Source organism: Macaca nemestrina, chromosome 10 (genome assembly GCF_043159975.1).
Source record: "Macaca nemestrina isolate mMacNem1 chromosome 10, mMacNem.hap1, whole genome shotgun sequence".
In the NCBI taxonomy this organism is placed as follows: Eukaryota; Metazoa; Chordata; class Mammalia; order Primates; family Cercopithecidae; genus Macaca; species Macaca nemestrina.
In genome coordinates, this window is record NC_092134.1 from 55,206,709 (window position 1) to 55,221,810 (window position 15,102).

At 34.0% G+C, this 15,102-nt stretch overlaps 1 protein-coding gene across 13 annotated transcripts in view; it reads right to left on the reverse strand.

The window, feature by feature from the left end:
• Positions 1–15,102, reverse strand: part of LOC105473314 (neuron navigator 3) — an 899,580-nt gene that overhangs the window by 44,501 nt on the left and 839,977 nt on the right. For all 13 annotated transcript variants that reach the window (XM_011727068.3, XM_071070568.1, XM_071070565.1 and 10 more), the window contains one exon: positions 8,562–8,645. In XM_011727068.3, the coding sequence (XP_011725370.2) occupies positions 8,562–8,645 (84 nt within the window). The remainder of the gene's footprint in view (positions 1–8,561; positions 8,646–15,102) is intronic.

The window sequence follows — 15,102 nt, forward strand, 5'->3', positions numbered from 1 at the left end:
TTAAAAAGATCATCAGCAGCGGCCTTTGCGGAAAATTGCTTCATACATGGGAATATCTGTTGACTATTTTAAACTTAGACACTTAAAAAAAAAAGATAGATGATGCTAATTGAAGTGATATCCAAGTTTGGAATAGATACCTGGCACCTCATGTATCTATTTTCATTGCATACCTGACATTTTCCTGATAAAGAACACTTAAATTTAAAACAAACAACCAAACCTTCTTATGGACTTTCAGTAGCTTATGAGTGGAAGCATCTCTCATAATGAAAAATCAATAGTAACCTCCTAAATTTATAGATGGGTCTTCAAATACTTGACTGCAATCACTTCGACTATATTATCAAAGAAGAATATAATATTTGTGGGAAATTTCCATTGTCATAACAAAAGTCAGACCCAATTCATCATAATGACTCAGTCTCTCCAATTTTTATATTCTGTCCATTGCCAAATTAGCAACAGATTTTACCAAAACTTAATATATTTTCCATTTAAAAATATCCCCCAGGAAATAAAATATTTACTGAAAATTTATTCTGCTCTTACTGGAAAAATTTTCAAAAAGAAATAAATGGTACAGAGTGGAATCCTATAATGTAAATATTAATTTTACAACATAAATACTAGAATGCAAATTAAATTCTAATTAAAATCAGATTTTTTCCCTTAAATTTAAGATCAATTATGCCTGTACTATGGATTAAAATCTGTTAAAACATTTGCCTGTAGCTTTAAAGGGAAAAAGTGGTATGCCAACAATGCCAAAAAATTAAGCTTAGCTTTGAGTTAGCTGACTTATTTCAGTGTCAAAACATTCAGCTTTTCACGAGAAATCTCTTATAAAACCTGTTTTCAAAAAGATAAAATGTAGAACATTCAGGCAATGTTGCTTTTTCAGAATATCATATTTAATATGAAATAGAAAAATGATCACTTTCTAATATTAATTATCTTTTAAAAAGCAATAGATATGAACAGGTTAGTTGTTACTCAATGTGGCACAATATATGTAAAAGGAAGAATAACTAGTTAAGAAATATATCTGCTATATAACTTGAGAGAATCATATCTATGAAAAAAATTAGTTCAACCAAATTCATACTGCTTTTTCTTTAGAACTTTATGAGTATAAGTAAACACCTACAAAATATTCCATAGTCTTTGATTAAAAAGATAGCCAAATTCTACATTGATTGACATAATCTGTTCAAACCTGCACTAGTTATCTTTCCATATTTGCAAAATTCCTTCCTTCTCTCTCATTTCAGTTAATGAGATCTGCTCTCACCTTGTCACTCAAGTCGCACCCATCTCTTTTCTCTGAGCTTTCCATAAAACTTTCTTTTTATTTAAATATCCTACCTCACTGTTAAAAGCCATGGTAAAATGTCTCCACCCTTGTGAAACCTGTTTTCCTGTCAGAAAAAAAAATGAAAATGTGCTTCGAGACTATTTAATGTAGCTTCTTTAGTTGTTGATGAATATACTTTTTCACCTGATTTATGATCTCCATAAATATTAGGATGATTTTGTTGAAATGTTCTCATCTGCATTAAACAGATGTTTCTCCCTTGAAAGAATAACATAAAACTTCAACTGTATTGCATACGTATTTTTTTTTTTTTTTTTTTTTTTTTGCAAGAGGGTGTCTGATCACCTAGTGAGTGGGGTACCGTATAAAAAATGTCAACAACTTTATTAGTTATTATAACCAGGAAGTCTTATTTTGGCTGAATCAGTGGAATCACCTCCTTTGGATGAGAACAAAGTCAGGTTTTCCTTTCTCTCTTTCCCAATAATATTAGAGATAAGCATAAAGAATTTTAAAATAAAAACTTAACTGAGACATAGAAATTTTTCAATAGTTTATTTCTAGTCTTCATTTTTCTTCTTCATAATTATGGTTACTGTTCACATTTATTTTTTAAGCTGTATTTTTTCAGGCTTCTATAGTGCATAGAAATTGTAATGTGGCCTCCAGACGCAACAAAGAATTTTTATTTTATTTTATTTTTGTCCATAGTGGGGAGTTTGGATGAGGTATATGATTAGAAATGAATTCCTGAGATAGCTAACTATAACATCATTAGATATTCTAAAATATTTTCATATAATTTCTTTATGCTGAAGGGAAAAATAGAAGATACTCAAGTTTTGAGAATCCTTATTAATCATTCAGAAAAAAACTGAAAAAAATGTATGTGCCATCAAGATATGGATTTATTTATTTATTTATTTTAATTTATTTATTTATTTTTTTTTGAGACAGAGTCTCGCTCTGTCGCCCAGGCTGGAGTGCTGTGGCCGGATCTCAGCTCACTGCAAGCTCCGCCTCCCGGGTTCCCGCCATTCTCCTGCCTCAGCCTCCCGAGTAGCTGGGACTACAGGCGCCCGCCACCTCGCCCGGCTAGTTTTTTGTATTTTTTAGTAGAGACGGGGTTTCACCGTGTTAGCCAGGATGGTCTCGATCTCCTGACCTCATGATCCGCCCGTCTCGGCCTCCCAAAGTGCTGGGATTACAGGCTTGAGCCACCGCGCCCGGCCAAGATATGGATTTAAAGTCTACTCTTCCAATTCAGTCATTTTCAGTTTCTTATTCTCATTAAATACTAAAGAGAACATTGAGGCTGGGATAATTCTGCAAAAGATTTTAGGAATAAGATAATCAGATCATATTTTGTTACTTCACATTTTTCAAAAATGATAGATATTTTAAAACCTGAGAACCAAACTAAGATTTCATTTTCCTCCAATGAGCTATTCAAGATAATGATACCTCCAACACCTGCTGACCTTGTAAAGTTCTAGTTTTCCATGAAAGTTTCTCATGTTAAAGAAGCTGAATGAAGTCAATGTCTCTTTTCACAGTTTTATGCATGTGTCTGAGACTAAACAATTCATTCAGGTCAGGCTTGAAATGCTTCAAAATAAAATGATCAAATTTTGTGTCAGAATACTAGCCTTTCCTGGTGGTCTTTCCAATCCAATTTCTTAACTATACTTGATCTCTTTCCAAATTTCTCAGTAATAAAGACTTTGTTGAGAATCCCACAAGCTTGGGACAATCTCATCAACAAATGTCATCAACTAACTTGACCTTCTAGGCAAGGCTGTTTAAATTTTCCACCACATCTGTCCTTTACGTCCTCATGTTGGCACTGTTAATCTCACACTACCCAGCTCTAGTCTCCTCAAACAGGTCCTCCCTTCCCACTCCACCTTGCTTCTGAAGTCTTGCTAATCGTTCTACTGAAAGAACCTGACCATCCCTATTGCATCTAGTTTCAAATAAATTACATTCACCAAATACCAGTAGGGTAAGTAATTTGAAAATTTTAGATTCACATTATTCTATGCCCTAAAGATTAATGGATGCATCATCTGACTCTAGCAATATATATTTTTAAAAACACTTCTAGATGGCAACTATCATAATGTAAATTGGGGAGAGTTAATGTAAAAATCCTATTCAACAAAATTTTTAGTTGCAGCATTATCTATTTTCAAAGATTTGGTTTCAAATTCCCTTATTTTGAAGGTTTCAATTCCTGTTTTGTAGTCACCCAGAGTTTCAGAGAGGTAACAAATGAGCAAAATTCTAGGCTTTATTGTTAGGATAGTAGTCAATATCTGAGCTTCATCACTCATACAAGGGGATATTCCTCTGCCTGTTCTGACCTTCTAACAAGTAAAACCTCTCATACCCTTAACATATGTTCTAACTGCCTTGGCATGACAGCTACAGGGAACTAATTTGAAAGTCTTTTAAATTTTAAATTCTGAAATATTGAGCTGAGAATATAGCTTAAGTAAATTTGAACACAAGGATTTAGAAGTAGTTCTGTAAGAATGTTACTTATAAAAATATAGTTTGCTGGATTCCTAGAAGTTGAGCCCTTCTCAACTGGCATTCTGTGAGAAAATTAAGCCCTGCACAATGATTTAGTAGCAATATCCTTGATTCTGACAAGAGTGGTACATAGCTAGTACCATTCTAGATAGTGAGAAAAGAAGTTATTTCAGCACATATAGTGGATGCCTCAGGGCATCAGGTTTATTTTTTTTTCATATATTCCTGGCGAAGAAGTGCTGGTGAAGAGACAAGGATCTGAAACCAGGATAAAATTCTTGATCAAACTACATCAATGTCATAGTCTACGAGCCCTGGGTTAGGGATAGGGTAATGTCTAGAGATAATTTCACTCTCAGCAAGCATATTAACAATTCTCTTGATTTTTACCTACTTACAGACTTACTATCATATAGCATGTCTTCTTTTAGCAGCTATTGGGAATACTGTTTAACTTTCAGAAAATGCTGCCAGATTGATCACTATTTTTTTTCTTTTTTTGTGATTTTGATTTTTTTGAGACGGAGTCTCTCTCTGTCACTCAGGCTGGAGTGCAGTGGCATGATCTTGGCTCAGTGCAACCTCCACCTCTGGGTTTCAAGCGAGTCTCCTGCCTCTGCAGATGTTTCCTTTCAGAATGCACATGACATTGTACTGAGTCTAATAGCATGATAATTTTCTGCCTTCTGAGTTATTCATACATGTCTTTTCTTTCTTACCAGGCTATAAGTGTATAAAACCAGTGTTCTGGTACACAAATTTGGCAAGAGATTCAGTGTTATTTGGCATCAGGAAATAGGAAAAGTATTAGGAGTGAATCCCTCTTTATTCAAGGCAGTTATTTTGGTCTATAAATCAAACAAAAATTTTGATGTAGCTTCAGGCTATTAACGCCATGTGATTGCTGACAATCACACTGTGAAGCCTAAATACTAGAATCTGAGTCTTAATTTAGTTTATCCATTTTTAAAGTATGTAATCAAGAACATGAAACAACCTTGGCCTTTGTTACTTCATGTTTTAGCTTCCAACCCTCAATATCCTCATTCTCAGCTTTACTTTTTTCGCTAGTGCTTATCATTACCTGAAATTCTATATGTTTTAGTTATAGGTTATATATATATATATAATTTTTATTTATTTATGTTTTTAAAATTTGAGACAGAGTCTTGCTCTGTCGCCCAGGCTGGAGTGCAGTGGCATGATCTCGGCTCACTGCAACCTCCACCTCCCAGGTTTAAGTGATTCTTCTGCCTCAACCTTCTGAATAGTTGGAACTACAGGTGCCCACCACCACGCCCAGCTAATTTTTGTTTATAGTACAGATAGAGTTTCACTATGTTGGCCAGGCTGCTCTTGTACTCCTGATCTCAGGGAATCTGCCTGCCTCAGCCTCTCAAAGTGCTGGGATTACACGCATGAGTCACCACACCTGGCCTGTTTTAATTATATTTTTATTATCATCTGTTGCCCTCCTAAATTATAACTTCAATGATAAAGAGATACATATATATGAGATATGTATGAGAAATATAAACTCCATGAGGAATATTATATATGTGTATAATATGCTTTTAGAGTTCTGGTAGATATCTATGTTTATAGATATAGACCTATATCTATCATTCTATATCTATATTGTCTGTACTGTTTTGTCATTAGAAGATCACAAATTCAATATAAACTTGATGAATGACTAAATAGACAAATGAACCTTATAACTTGGGGAAGGGAGTTTAAGAATCTCTGCTCTATGCTTCACAAGCCTTTTCTCAGGATTGCTGAATCACCAGAGAGCAATATACCCTTTTATCTCAGCTCCCTGAAGAAATGCCTTTAGTGAAATATGATTAAATGTTATGCCCTTAGCTTTTAGAGAAATGTCTATTTGAACAGTGATTTTGTCTTTTGTTATTCCATGACCCCAATTTAAAAACCTTGGCAATAAATTCGTCCTCGAATTTAGTGCCAAAGAGTTTGTCTCTTCAGTCTAAATTATGTTCTTCTGGCCAGAAAATGAGAATAAAACATACCTAGCAATCTCCCTTTGTACCTTAGCTTCCTTGAAATTCAATTCAGTTCAGTTCCTTGCAGTAGTAATTATCGAGGCTGAGGTATATTGTTATATACATTACTCTACTGGTTTTAATTAGATTCTGTCCTTGAATTATACAATTTCATATTGCAAATAATTTTATAGGCTTTTAAATATCACTTTGAGAATAGGCAAGTTATAACCTCAAATTAATAACCAGTTAACCAAGACTGTTGTGTGTATATAGTTTGCAATTCAAAAAGAAGTTATTTTATTTTCAGTTAAAAAAGTGATAAGGCCAATATGAGACATTCTGGTATCTTCTGAGAAAATTTTATAATTTTGGCAATGTGATTTTAAGGATAATGCAGACACGTTATTTCTTATGTCATAGAAATTATTTTTAAATATTTGGGCATTAATCATAGGCATCATAAGTTAATATACCTCTGCATTTTTTTTCCGTTTCTATGAGAAAATTCACTTACAGATATAATAGAGTTCAAGAAAATATCCAGTGGAGGGCAAAAATTCTATTAATTTTGACTTCTTGAAGATATTGAGACTTAAATTCTAACACTGGCTTCCAGTAATATGTTTGGTATGTGCCCATTGAGGAATTTGGTGTTATCTTATAATTTTCAAGGGAAAAAGATAAATGTAAAGGAAGGTAATATTTTTTGACAGCCCCTAGCATGTGACATGATAACAGTATCTGATTTACTCCTCATAGTGATCCTACAAGGTAGTTATTATCATCCCCACTTACAAAAAGGTGATTTTGAGGTTCAAGAAAGGTTAGATAAACTTGCTGTAGATTACCCAGCTTTTAACAGACATAGCCAGGATTCTCATTCAAGAATACTGAGGCCCAGTGTTTTGATTCTTTCCCATCGCTGCTCTAAAAAGCCTTGTAATTCTATTTGCTGGGTTCTTATATTACATAGTGAAGTGACAAGCTGTAGCAAAAAAGAAAAAGAAAAAAGAAAGAGAGGGAGAGAGAGAGAAACAGAGAGAGAAAAGAAGGAAGGAAGGGTAGAAGGGAGGAGAAAGGAAGGGTGGAAAAGATGCAGGAAAAAGAAAAGGAAAAAGGAAGAAAAAAAGGAAGGAAGGAAGGAAGGAAGCAAGGAAGGAAGAAAGAAAGGACAATGTATATCTCAAAAGGAGTTTTTTAGCTGTGCTAGAACAGGGTTTCCAGTAATGGATAATATTCTCTCTCACAGGCAGGGTATATAGAGAATATGAGAGAGAATACAATGTGCTAGTAACACCAGGCAATTATAAGAATATTCGATTTTCTCCTTTGATTTCATTGAACTGTTCATTCTGTGTTTAAAAAAATAAACTTTTGTAAACTGACAAAATTTGATAATATATACTAGTTTTATAAAGCTAATTACATACCTTACAGAATCTAAAGACAAAACTGAAGCCATTCCTATGGATAGATAAACACATTCCTGAAAATACCCAAAGCTTTTTATATAATGGGTCTCTTTGAGAATTAGATGAAAGCTCTGGACACCTGATCATTTATGCACATGTACAGTTTTTACACACACACACACACACACACACACACACACACAATCCATACAATTCCAGAGGCTTCACCTATCTCTGATACCCATCCAAGGAAGTTAAGACTGCTGGACTAACAGCAGAGAAGTAAGTTAACTGGTCATCACAGCAAAGGTGACCAGGCTTGCTACGCAGTATGGACCTTTTTAATACATTTGTCTTTTGAACTAAATCCTCCCTTCCTTTCTTTTTGGTATTCCTTCTTTCATACCATAAAATCCTTTAGGTTCATTTTAAACATTTTGATATAACAAATGACTTTTCTTCAAAAGCAACATCCCTAGAGGGCAACTAGTTCTTGTTATTTCAAAATTACACAGCATTGGCCTTTGTTTCACAGCTGCTGTAACCTGAAGTCCCTTACTTGGCAGAGTCCTAACATCTGTCCCAGGCATCCTTCCTGTGTGTCTTAGCCTACAGCCGTGCCCTACAGCTGGATTTAGTGACCAGTACTTGTGAATGTTCTTATCAAAGTGTGATTCTTGTCAACTGCGTAACAATTTGCTCCCAGAATATTCTCTTATGTGACTGTTTCTCTTTCTTAACACTCAGTATTCTTTCACTAGTTCCATCCAGAAGACTGCCTAGAAAGAATTTCGTATGCCTTTGTGTGTTTCAATGTGGAATAAACTGATTAAATCTTTAAATTAAAATCTGAAAAGAAAGGTATTATCATTGTTGTAATTTAGTATAGAATTGAATATTATTTTATTCTTCTTTTTTTTTGTCTCCCAGGCTGGAGTGCAGTGGTATGATCTTGGCTCACTGCAACCTCCGCCTCCTGGGTTCAAGCGATTCTCCTGCCTCAGCCTCCTGAGTAGCTGGGATTACAGGCAACTGCCACCACGTGCAGCTAATTTTTATATATATATATAGTAGAGATGGGATTTTGCCATATTGGCCAGGCTGGTCTTGAACTCCTGACCTTAAGTGATCCACCCACCTTGGTCTCCCAAAGTGCTGGGATTACAGGCATGAGCCTCTGCACCCAGCCTGGAGTATTATTTTTAAGGAGCTTCAGGTATTATTTAAGAATCCTATGCAATTTGTTGTCTTCTTTCAATCTCCAGTGGCAATTTCTGAACATACCTTTTGTTCCGCTGTCATGGTTAGACTTTGCAATCGGCCAGTCATATTCCCTAAGCTCTTTTCAAAAGCTGCTACAAGGTGTGCCTGTGAACAGAATGGAAGAAACATAGTTTAAATGTCAGAATCTTTGTGGATGGAAGAAAAGCCTTCATTTTACAAAACGCTTAATTTCATGTGTTCCAACTCTTTAAACACTATGACTATCATAGTTAGCTCTGACTGGTGACTCTTCTTTAACACACATTTTCATTCATCTTTTCTAAACTTTGTCTTCCTAAAATCAGTGTTTCAGTCTCCTGACATTTAATGTGAGTTTAACTTCTGAAAGAAGATGGTATTTTGCAAGTAATAACTCCTTCTGACTTGCACATCATGTAGAGATTTGACACTCAAAATGCCAAATATAAAGTTCTGATCTGCCAAGTTTTTTAGACTTAAAGCCCAAAAAGAGGTAACTGAAATGGTCAACGGACAAATGTTCCTCATTTTTATATTTTCATGATGACCTTTGCAGATATTGTTAGCTGCTCTATTGTAATGATACACTCCTTCAAGTGTCAGACATCTGCTGACAGCTAGAACCTTATCTTTACTCTTTTCTACTTACAAAGAATTGAATCAAAAAGAGTTGTCTTTACTTTCCAAACTCTTTTCAATAAAAGGGCTTTTCTACTTCATATTCCCTTCAATGAATGAAATACAGATAAGCCAGTTAGAAATAATATTCCATCATATTTTATTTCACAGTAAGCTTTTGTGGCTTTTGGGTTTTATTTTAAATTGCAGAGAATTATACATATTGTAGTACATAACTATAACTCTTATGATTAAGAAGTATTTGACAATCTTATTAAAGCTCAAAAATAGGCCAGCTTCCATTTGCATGCCCTTATGTAACAACTTGAGCCCAAAATATTAAAATGAAGGGGCACTTCAGTCTCTCACCATGGCTTGAGGTACATTATCTCAAACTGATAAAATTGTACTGTGTCCCTAAAGGATATAAGGATTTAATATTTTGCAACCTAAGTCTATAATAAATTATACCTACATGCGAGGCAAAGTTTGGAAATCCTTGGTCAAAAATTAATTTCTTTTTGAAAGACATGAATAAGATGACTTAAATAAAATATATCTCCATGTACTTATAGCAGAATTGAAATGCTGAGGCTTCTACTATCAAATGGAGCACAAAAATCCAAAGAATTGAGGCTCATTACTTAACAATGGAAATATATTCCATTATTGATAACAGTTACAATGTACATGTTCCTTCCATCAGCATTATGATACAAAGGTGCATGTTCCTAGCTCTGAATTCATCCTGGGATGCCTTTCTTTACCTGACACTGCAATATGGAGAAAAACAATTAGTAGGGAATACATCTACTAAAGTTTAATCTATCAGAACAACTCTTTATTATCTTTTTCCACTCATACCCCCTTCCTTCTTTTTCTCCTCCCTGGCGTCTCTCTCTCTCTCACACACATGCACACACATTCTCTCTCTCTCTCTGCACACACCCTTACCCTTGAGAATTATACACCAAAGTTTGTTAGCAGATTTAATTGGAAAAATACCACTAAAAAAAACCCAGTATCTTATAGTTTTAACAATTTTCAATGAGAAAAAAGGAATGTGATGATATCGGACCTAGTAACTGAAAAATTAGTATACGGCTATGCTCATTTTTTCCTATATTTTAACTTTTAATTATTTATTTTATTCTTTTACTCAGTGTCTTGCTGCCACCCAGGCTGAAGCGCAGTGCCACAACCCTAGCTCACTGCGGGCTTAAACTCCTGGGCTAAAGTGATCCTCTTGCCTCAGCCTCCCACGTAGCAAGAATTATAGGCATGTACTAACATGCCCAGCTACCTTTTTTTTTTTTTTTTTCATTTCCTGTAGAGATAGTGCCTCACTCTGTTGCCTGGGCTACTCTCCAACTCCTCGCCTCAAGTGATTCTTCCCACTTTGGCTTTGCAAAGTACTGGCTGGGATTATAGGTGTGAGCCACCACACCTGAACTTTACCTTTTCAACTGTGGAAAAATCCACACATATATAAAAGTGAACAAAATGAAAACAGCCACTGACTTATCACATAGTGAACATTCATGCATTCACCAGCCAAGTCAAGAAATAGGACATTTCAAGAACCAAAAAGCCCTTCTTTGCCCCTGTCTTATCATTATTCCATCTTCCTTCCCCAAAGATAACCTCTACATAACTTCCGTGGTAATTATTTTCTTGCTTTTGTTTATAGTTTTTACTACCCAAGCTTGCATTTTCAAACACCGTGTTTAGATATGCCTATTTTAAAAACTACCCAAGTGTAATCAAATGGCAAGATTCTTTTGTGGTTTTCTTTTGCTTTACATGGGTTTTGAGATTCATCCATGTGGTATTTAGCATAAGCTAGCTTTTATCATATAGCATTCACATGTGAATTTATAATATATATGCCCATGATGGTCATTTCAGTTTAACCTGTTAGAAATAATCCCACTATGTCCATAAAATTGTTTACTAGAACCTAAAACTAAAATCGTGTCTTTTCTTTTAAAATAAGGAAAATTATGACAGAAACACTTTATTAGCACTTACTAAATGAAATGTAAGATGTTACTCAATATTTCAGTTTTAATTCTCCTATAGTGGAGAAATTTAATGTTTAATCATTGTACTATGAGTCCTTAAATGTGTAAACTTGAAGAAAATTACTCTCCTTTACCCTTTGTGCATACTTTATCAGTTTCGTATTAATTAAAATATGAGAAAGAAATCGGGATTATAAAGAATATGCTGTATAAACTATATTACCTACATTTTGTAGCTATAAGCAACCACAAAATATTTATGATTAGAATGACAGTTTGTAAGTATGCACAAAACACTTATAACTGGTTACTAAGAACATTTTGAGTCATGTTGTTTTCAATGAAAAGTATGTTACGATTACGTTAGTGAAAAACACCTACAACCATCTGATCGTGACAAACCTGAAAAAAACAAGCAATGGGGAAACCTGAAAAAACAATTAATAAATGGTGCTGGTAGAATTGACTAGCCATATATAGAAAATTGAAACTGGACCACTTCCTTATACCTTATACAAAAATTAACTCAAGATGGATTAAAGACTTACATGTAAAATCCAAAAACTATAAAAACCCTAGAACAAAATCTAGGCAATATTATTCAAGACATAGGTAAGGGCAAAGATTTTATGATAAAAACTCCAAAAGCAATTGTGACAAAAGCAAAAATTGACAAATAGGATCTAATGAAACTAAAGACCTTTTGCACAGCGAAAGAAACTATCATCAGAGAGAACAGACAATCTGCAGAATGGGAGAACACTTGTGGAATCTACCCATTTGAAAAAGGTATAACATCCAGAGTCTACAAGGAACTTAAACAAATTCACAAGTAAAAAACAAACTACCCCGTGAAAAAGTGGGCAAAGACATGAATAGACAGGACATGAATAGACACTTAAAAAAAGACAGTCATGCAGCCAACAAACATACAAAAAAAGCGTAACAGCAAACCACAATGAGATACCATCTCACAGCAGTCAGAATGGTGATTACTAATGTCAAGAAATAACAGGTGCTGCAGAGGTTTCAGAGAAAAAGGAACGCTTTTACACTGTTGGTGGGAGTGTAAATTAGTTCAACCAATGTGGAAGACAGTGTGGTGATTCCTCAAAGCTCTGGAAGCAGAAATTGACCCAGCAATCCCATTACTGGGTATATACCCAAAGGAATATAAATAATTCTATTATAGAGATACCTGCATGCATTATGTTCACTGCAGCACTATTCAAAATGGCAAAGGCATGAAATCAACCAAAATGCCCATCAACGATAAACTGGGTAAAGAAAATGTGGTACATATACACCATGGAACACTAGGCAGCCATAAAACGGAATGAGGTCATGTCATTTGGAGGGACATGGATGCACCTGGAAGCCATTATCCTCAGCAAACTAACACAGGAAGAGAAAACCAAACACCACTTCTTCTCACTTAAAAGTGAGAGTCAAACAACGAGAACACATGGGCACATGGTGGGGAATAACACACACTAAGGCCTGTCAGTGGGAGTTAGGGGAGGGAGAGCATCAGGAAGAACAGCTAATGGATGGTAGGCTTAATATCTAGGCAATGAGTTGATCTGTGCAGCAAACCACTATAGCATATATTGACCCATGTAACAAACTTGCATATCCTGCCCATGTACGCCAGAACTTAAAAGTTGAAGAAAAAAAATATTGTCTTAAACTTACGTCACCTTGGTTTAGTTTATCAGATTAACATTGTTACTTCAGAAGTTATGAGAGGCTAAATTTCTCACTAAATAGGGTAAATGGAAAAGGAGGCAAATAAGGGAAAATTGTTCTACTAATAATGATCTTTATCACCTTAATGAAGAGAAAATGGAAAGTAAAACTGATTAAACTTACAGGGTAACACATCTTGTCTGAGAGACTTTATAAAATGACTTTTAAAAAATATGGATTTTCAGGGGGGTTGTTAATGACAGTTTTACTTGGTTCTGATTTTTCCTTTAGCAGTTGCATAATTTTTAGGTCAGAGTAAAATTGTATTAATATGATGATCAATATCCCCTGACTTGTGTTAGGTGAAGTCTATAAAGGTAGACAAGATGGAATATCATTTCAATCTATATTGTCTTTGGTTTTGGAATCATACAATGTATTAGGTTGGTGCAAAAGTAATCTGAATAAATATGTGAAGATAATTACTATGATGCTAAACAATAAGATGAAATATCATTATACATAATGTCTACATTTTATTTTTTCATATAGAATTCAGAGACAGCCCACTGACAAACTAAAAACACTCTAGGCATATATTTATATATATTATATAGTAATATATATGCTATAGATTATATGGTAATACATAAATATATAGGTGCATATATAGGCATATATGTATTCCTAGAGTGTATATATTATATAGTATTTTATATATGTATATTATGAAGGCATATATATATGTACACACATATATATGCCTAGAGCATTTTATTATTTATTTGGGAAAATATATAGTATATTATGTATACATATAAAACATATATGTAATATATATTTACCCATAATAAACTTGATATATATGAGACTTTATATTTTAAAATTAGTAGTTAATTGAATCAAGAATGATTCTGCAACATAAAGTTTCACATTTCTTTTACACTATAAAAAATTGTCCAAACACTGAAATGTTTGTCATTAATAATATGTACAAAATAGTTTTCTCTTAGAAGAGATGCAAAAAAGCAAGAGTAACTAGCAAATTATATGAAAATATTAAAAAAGCAAAGAAGTAGAACACAATCTCAAAATACCCAAGAGATTTTTGGTTAAAAGACTTATCTGCTGAAAGGCAAAAAAGTACCTTTTGTTTTCTTACACATTCATTCAGTAATGTCTTTAAAAATGTTAGCAATAACTAGCCTTGGTGTTCATTTCCAAATTATGTAAGGGTTGAGATTTGTAAAGAAAATACGTTAAAAGACAAACAAAAGCATCCTGCCTGACCCAGCTGCCTGAAGGTGTGGGCTAGAGGCCAGAGGCTACCTGGTTTATTGTATGCTATGACCAAGCATCTTTAGTTGCCTTTCCTTGTATGGCTCCTGCTTTCTTTTTGTTTGTTGGTGGGTTATTGATCAGAAAGACCAGACAATAGCACCTGCCAATATACCCGCTCTCCTTTCTAAGGACATGCTAGTAGAATCCGCTTAACACTTTACCTATGGTTTTATGAAGCTCTGTTCAGAACAACTTTACAAAAGGGAGGGAAGGCTTAATATACATTCTACTGAACAGGGGCTTTACTCTGCCAGTCAAATGAGAGGTGAGCTAACTAGATACTCTTTTGACTTACCACACCCCTTTTGGACAAAGGGAAAGAAATGCATTTTAACAGAGACACAGATGCGTTTCAAATTTAAAAATTAAAATACAGATTATTGTTTGGAGTCCACATAAATGTAATTATGCCAAGTTCAAATATGTGATATACTAATTAATATATATAAAAAAGCCCAAATAAAGGAAAAGCATGTAAGCTATGATAGAACATTTCATATACTGAGTAAAGATGAATATCTGATACTTAAAATTGTTGTTAAAAACAACTCATTATTTCTTAGAACCAAACTCATTGAAATTCATCTCTATAAATTATAGCTATTAGATTTCTAATATAACAATTTCTCATCTTGGAGGCTGCACTCACATTTAACCAAAAGGTAGAAAGTTTACTTGTACTGTGAACAAACTAGTAAACAAAGACTTACATTTACTTTCAAATGGGAAATGTACATTTAAAAAATCCTTGATTATATTTAAAATATCCTATAAATAAGTAATTTTATCAAGTCCCTATAATTGATTTAAGTACATGCATGTTAAAAATATATGTGTATATTACATACATTAACAGACATTAACTCAGATGAAATGAAACACTCAATGAAATTTAAACACAGCACTTCTTA